At 39.8% G+C, this 7,129-nt stretch overlaps 1 protein-coding gene across 1 annotated transcript in view; it reads left to right on the plus strand.

Moving 5' to 3' along the window:
• VWA5A (von Willebrand factor A domain containing 5A) overlaps window positions 1–7,129 on the plus strand; it is a 30,044-nt gene that overhangs the window by 5,393 nt on the left and 17,522 nt on the right. Inside the window, exons 7-9 of the mRNA XM_010858466.1 lie at window positions 3,634–3,803; window positions 4,058–4,146; window positions 4,787–4,931. Of these exons, the coding sequence (XP_010856768.1) occupies window positions 3,634–3,803; window positions 4,058–4,146; window positions 4,787–4,931 (404 nt within the window). The remainder of the gene's footprint in view (window positions 1–3,633; window positions 3,804–4,057; window positions 4,147–4,786; window positions 4,932–7,129) is intronic.

The raw sequence follows: 7,129 nt of genomic DNA on the forward strand, positions 1-7,129 counted from the left end.
CCCCCTGGAATTTTTTTTTTTTTTTTTGTGGTAAATTTATATAATCAACTTTACCTTTGTAACTATTTTTAAGTATAAAATCCCATTGCCTTGCATACATTCACCTTGCTGTTCAACCATTACCACCATCCATCTGCAGATATTTTTCATCTTGTCCTAGTTACTTAATTTCTGAGACTATGTTTAGTTTCTTACTGCTTAGTTATTATTATTATATTATAATATATTATATACAAATTATTATTGTAATTTCTTTAATGTGTCTTCTTTGGGGGACTTCCTTTGTGGTCTAGTAATTAAGACTTTGCCTTCCAATGTAAGGGGTGTGGGTTTGACCCCTAGTCAGGGAGCTAAGATCCTACATGCCTCGTGCCCCAAAAACAAAAATATGAAACAGAATCTATGTTGTAACAAATTCAGTAAAGTCTTTAAAATGGTCCATATAAAAAAAAATCTTTAAAAAATATTAATAGCAATTTATCTTATTTTCTAAATTTTTCTTAATATATGTGTACTTTTCCTTATAATTATAACTGGTATAACCCATATCCATCTCTTGTTCTGTGGGGCCTTCTTGGGCTGCCAGGCCACTGGATTGCAGGGACCTCAAAGAGGTCTACAGCAGCTCCTCTTCCAGGAAGCCCTGTGCTCCATCTTTGTACATTAGTTGCCTGGCTTTGTCCTTTCCTTTTGGGGAGTTCCCCCTTGAGTGCCCCTGAAATTCTCCTGCAACAGTGACCTGGTCTTTGTGTGAGTATGTGTATGCTCATATGCTCAGTTGTGTCTGATTCTTTTCAACCCCAGAGACTGTAGCCTGCCAGGCTCCTCTGTTCATGAAATTTCCCGGGCAAGCATACTGGGAAATTCATTTCCTTCTCCAAGCTATCTACCTGACCCAGGGATTGAACCCACCCATGACTCCTGTGTTGACAGAGGGATTCTTTACTAATGAACCACCTGGGAAGCTGGACCTCATCTTTACTCAGTTATTTTAATCCCCTGGAGAAAGTTCTATGATGTTGAATCTCAAGTGGTAAGGATTGAAATGTCAAGCCCTCTTCTTGCAAGCTCTATTAGCCATAGGAGGACTTCAGGGGACGCTTTACAAGTCTAGAGAATCCCGTCCAGCAGGGCCATTCACATCTTGCTTTCTAGATCATGTATTTGATCAAGATGACATGCTATTTCCATCCATACAAAGAAGCAAATGACAACTGACTGGTTGACTCACTAAAACAGTTTGTAGTTTGACCAAATGAAGCATACCACTAGATGACAGAAATGCATAGGCTGTACTTTCCATATTAAGAACATGATATTTTTAAAAATAGGATGTATAATTTAATAAAAATAATCACATAAAACAATTTATAAATAATTTTATAAAACTATTCTTAATCTAAGTTGAACCATAGGCTGAGTTCCTTAAGGGTATTACATCAGACTTCCCTCACTTAACTCTTAAAATAATATTAAAAAATTTTTTTATTGGAGTATAATTGATTTACAATGTTGTGTTTCAGGTATACAGCAAAGTGAGTCAGTTACACATACACATATATACACTCTTTTTTTGGATTCTTTTCCCATATGGGCCATTACAGAGTACTGAGCACATTTCCCTGTGCTATACAGCAGGTTCTTATTAGCCATCTATTTTATATATGGTAGTGTGTATGTGTCAATCCCAGTCTCCCAGTTTATCTATCTCCCCCACCTTATCCCCTGGTAGACATAAGTTTGTTTTCTACATCCATGACTCTACTCATGTTTCTTAAAATAATCTTGAGGCAGGTATTACTACTTTGATTTCACAGGAAACAGGATAGCAAGCAGAGGAGCTAGGATTTGAAATGCCTCATTTAAAAAAGAGGAACTTGAGACTCTGGAGATGAAAATAATTTGAGCCATGACGAAAGAATAATGGTAAATGAAATATATATATAGTATTTCCTATGTGTCTGGCATTGTTCTAAAGTTATATATTGACTCATTTCATTGTTGTGGTAACCTCTCTGACCTCTTAGTACAGTGCCAGTCCCACTGTAAAGAGTTGTCTCTCAGAATGGAAAGTAATCTACCTTGCTCATTAAAAAAAAAAAAAAAAAGCTACTCCTTTATATCCAGAGATCCAGGATTGTATAAAAGTTATTTTTGAATCAGTGCTCTATCAAGTATTTGCTGAGCCACACCCATTTTATTTGGAAGCCATTTTGGTTATTGAGATATCTCAGAGGTAAGAGGTTAAACTGAACCAGATCTTGTTAACATTCTGAATCCTGGGGTACTGATAATTTAAAACTGTAATCCTAGAATCACTTTATAAAAATGGGATGCTGGAATTTAATTCTGTGTCTTTTTATATTCTCTGAACACTAAAACTAGAGTTGGTATAACCCACCCATTCTTATTTCATCTCCTGTATCTGTTTTCACTTGTTCCTCAAAACAGAATCACAGCTCTGGCTTTTGCAACTTGGTAACATAGGCTAGACGCCCATGATCTCTTCCATACCATTACTTGGATGATGCTAGTATTAGAGTGCAACACACATTTACGTACCTCTCTTTCTTTGTTCTGGAGAGTATCATAAGTGCTTTGTACCCAAATGAAGCACAGATGGATTTCCTTGTCCTGTATGACACTCATTACACTCTCAGCTCTTGTAAATTGTCAGCATAAAAATTATCCACACAGTCATCATTGTTTTTTTTCAAAGCTGTAATTAAGAATTAAGGACAGGCTTTCCTGGGGGCTCAGATGGTAAAGACTCTGCCTGCAATGCCAGGAGACCTGGGTTCGATCCCTGGTTGGGAAGATCCCCTGGAAAAGGAAATGACAGCCCACTCCAGTATTCTCACCTGGAGAATTCCATGGACAGAGAAGCCTGGCAGGTTACAGTCCATGGGGTGGCATAGAGTCGGAGGCAACTCAGCGACTAAAAGTTTCTTTTCCCTGGTGGCTCAGTGAAAGAATCGACCTGCCAATCAGAAGATACCAGTTTGATCCCTGGTCCAGGGAAGATTCCACAAGCCACAAAGCAACTAAGCCCATGTGCCACGCTATTGACCTTGTGCTACAGCTATTGACCTTGTGCTTTAGAGCCTGGTAACTGCAGCTACTGGGCCTGCACACCCTAGAGCCCATGCTGGGCAACAAAAGGAGCCACTGCAAGAAGTCCATGCACCACAACTAGAGAAGGCCCACGTGCAGCAGCCAAGACCCACACAGCCAAAAATAAATAAAAAAGTTATTTAGAAAAAATAGAATTAAGGACCCCATGTAAATAAATTTCCCTTTGATTTGATGTGAAGATATCAAATAAATTAGCTTGATTCCTCTGACAAATCCTGGGACATTTTAACGATGTATTTCATTCCCAACTGCTAGGCGATTTACATCCAGATATAGTATTTTAATATTGCTTGTGTATAGTAAATTCTACCCTCTTTCATATCTGTAACACATCTGTATCTTTTATATGTTTGTAACTCACCTCAAACTCTTTGCCAGCAGATATGGTATAAAGATTAAGCTGTTTTAGATTTGTGTTTTCTTAGCTCCTTAGGTAACTCACTACAATTGATTCTTGAGTTCCCTTTTTCTTACCACGTCTTTATTCTTTCTGAGTAGATGGTGTGTTGGGAGATCCAGCTGCAATGGTGACTTTCTACCCGAATATCCCAGAAGCTCAGCCATCAATTGCCTGCGGAGAATTTATCTTCCTCATGGACTGCTCAGGAAGCATGCAGAGCCCCATAAGTAAACAGAGTAAATCTCAGCTGCGCATAGATGTAGCCAAGGTAAAAGTAGTTTCTTTCTTTTCCTGGTCACTTGCTCAAGTGGGAGTGAATCTTGGGGATTAAATTAGGGTCCATTGGAGCTATAGGTCTGTTCCCCATCTGAGTTACGGTTAACATGACTACTCTGAGGTTAGCCTTGGAATAGAAGGGTCTGGGGGAATGAAAGGGTGAAGACACATTCCTGAGTTAGATTAGCAGAGTCATGTGATTGAGAGGATCCTTTCTTACTGTCTTCTTACATGGTCTTCTTTCAGGAAACACTGATTTTGCTTCTGAAGAGTTTGCCTCTAGGCTGTTATTTCAACATCTATGAATTTGGATCTACTTATGAGGCATTCTTTCCGTAAGTTTCCAGAAAGTCCATAGAGAATTCAAAAAGCTACTTTATACAATGAAATATTACTGAAAAGGAACAGATTTGAGTCAGTTGTTGTGACTCCTTTCTCCCCTTACACTGAGTAAAGTAAGTCAGATAAACAAGTATCATATATTGATACATATGGAGTCTAGAAAAATGATATTGATGAACCTAGTAGGGAACAGATTTGTGGACACAGTGAGGGAAGGTGAGGGAGGGATGAATTGAGAAAGTAGCATTGACAGTATATACAACATCACGTGTAAAATGGATAGTGGGAAGTTTCTATGTAACACAGGGAGCCCAGCCTGGCCTCTGTGATGGGTGGTATGGAGACAGGGGAGGGAGGGTTAAGAGGGAGGGGATATATATATATAAAACTATGACTGATTCATGTCATATGTCAGAAACCAACACAACATCAACGCAATTTTCCATCAATTAAAAAATAAATAAAAATCTTAAAAAGGCTACTTTAAAGAAAGGACTAAATTGTTAAAGGGGTTGCTGTAGAATTGACTTTGGCTTTGGAGATTTCAAGTTAAAGTTGTTTACAATTCAGGGACTTAATACTGGGCTATGTCCACCAGCCTTCATTTCACTGGGGAGTGTTTGTTTTTCTCAGGAATAGTGTGAAGTATGCTCAGAGTACCGTGGAGGAGGCACTGCGGAGAGTTAAGCTTATGAGGGCTAACCTCAGGGGTACGGAAATCTTGACAGCACTCCAACACATTTACAAGCAGCCTTCTGTCCCAGGCCACCCCCTGCAGGTAAGAGTTGGAACAGAGATCAAAAAAGGGATGGAATGGAATCCCTGTTCAAGAGTCCATAGCTCTGGGCTTCATCACAGGATTGTTGAAAAGTGGTAGTCATTTAGCCGTGGGCTTCCCAGGTGAAATGGTATAGAATCATTGGTGGTAGAGCCTCAGTGGTATAGAATCCGCCTGCTAATGCAGGAGACTTGGGTTCAAACTCTGGGTCAGGAAGATGCCCTGGAGAAGAAAATAGCAACCCACTCCCGTATCTTTGCCTGAGAAATCCTGTAGACAGAGGAGCCTGGCTGGCTATAATCCTTGGGGTCACAGAAGAGTTGGACACGACTTAACGACTAAACAACAACAACAAAATTTAGCTTTATGTCCTATAATAAAGAGACTAAGATGAGGCATTTGATGGAATTCCTCTCCCTTAGCTCCATGCTATGGACAATGGATGAAGGAAGCTCTTTTGGGAAGTGCGACAGAAGCCTTACATGAAACTAGCAGAGGAGATGCTGAATATTCTCAGGGTTCTGATCAGACCATGTGAGGGATGTGAACATTAGGAACCTCATACCTGTCTGAATCACAAAAACCATAATCACAGAAAAACTAGCCAATCTGATCACACGGACCACACCTTGTCTAACTCAATGAAACTAAGCCATGCTGTGTGGGTCATGGTGGAGAGGTCTGACAGAATGTGGTACACTGGAGAAGGGAATGGCAAACCACTTCAGTATTCTTGCCTTGAGAACCCCATGAACAGTATGAAAAGGCAAAATGATAGGATACTGAAAGAGGAACTCCTCAGGTCAGTAGGTGCCCAGTATGCTACTGGAGGTTAGAGGAGAAATAACTCCAGAAAGAATGAAGGGATGGAGCCAAAGAAAAAACAATACCCAGTTGTGGATGTGACTGGTGATAGAAGCAAGGTCCAGTGCTATAAAGAGCAATATTGCATAGGAACCTGGAATGTCAGGTCCAGGAATCAAGGCAAAGTGGAAGTGGTCAAACAGGAGATGGCAAGAGTGAACGTCAACATTCTAGGAATCAGCGAACTCAAATGGACTGGAATGGGTGAATTTAACTCAGATGACCATTATATCTACTACTGTGGGCAGGAATCTCTTAGAAGAAATGGAGTAGCCATCATGGTCAACAAAAGAGTCTGAAATGCAGTACTTGGATGCAATCTCAAAAATGACAGAATGATCTCTGTTCGTTTCCAAGGCAAACCATTCAATATCACAGTAATCCAAGTCTATGCCCCAACCAGTAACGCTGAAAAGCTGCTGTTGAATGGTTCTATGAAGACTTACAAGACCTTTTTGAACTAACACCCAAAAAAGATATCCTTTTCATTATAGGGAACTGGAATGCAAAAGTAGGAAGTCAAGAAACACTTGGAGTAACAGGCAAATTTGGCCTTGGAGTACGGAATGAAGCAGGGCAAAGGCTAATAGAGTTTTGCCAAGAGAATGCACTGGTCATAACAAACACTATCTTCCAACGACATAAGAGAAGACTCTACACATGGACATCACCAGGTGGTCAACCCCAAAATCAGATTGATTATCTTTTTGTAGCCAAAGATGGGGAAGCTGTATACAGTCAGCAAAAACAAGACCGGGAGCTGACTGTGGCTCAGATTGTGAACTCCTTATTACCAAATTCAGACTTAAATTGAAGAAAGTGGGGAAAACCACTAGACCATTCAGATATGACCTAAATCAAATCCCTTATGATTATACAGTGTAAGTGACAAAAAGATTTAAGGGACTATATCTGATAGACAGTGCCTGATAAACTATGTGACATTGTACAGGAGACAGGGATCAAGACTATCCCGCTGGAAAAGAAATGCAAAAAAGCAAAATGGCTGTCTGAGGAGGCCTTACAAATAGCTGTGAAAAGAAGAGAAGTGAAAAGCAAAGGAGAAAAGGACAGATATAAGCATCTGAATGCAGAGTTCCAAAGAATAGCAAGGAGAGATAAGAAAGCCTTCCTCAGCGATCAATGCAAAAAAATAGAGGAAAACAACAGAATGGGAAAGACTAGAGATCTCTTCAAGAAAATTAGGGATACCAAGGGAACATTTCATGCAAAGATGGGCTCAATAAAGGACAGAAATGGTATGGACCTAACAGAAGCAGAAGATTTTAAGAAGAGGTGGCAAGAATACACAGAAGAACTGCACAAAAAAGATC

The sequence above is a fragment of the Bison bison genome, unplaced genomic scaffold, assembly GCF_000754665.1.
Source record: "Bison bison bison isolate TAMUID 2011002044 unplaced genomic scaffold, Bison_UMD1.0 scf7180017864388, whole genome shotgun sequence".
NCBI lineage: Eukaryota > Metazoa > Chordata > Mammalia > Artiodactyla > Bovidae > Bison > Bison bison.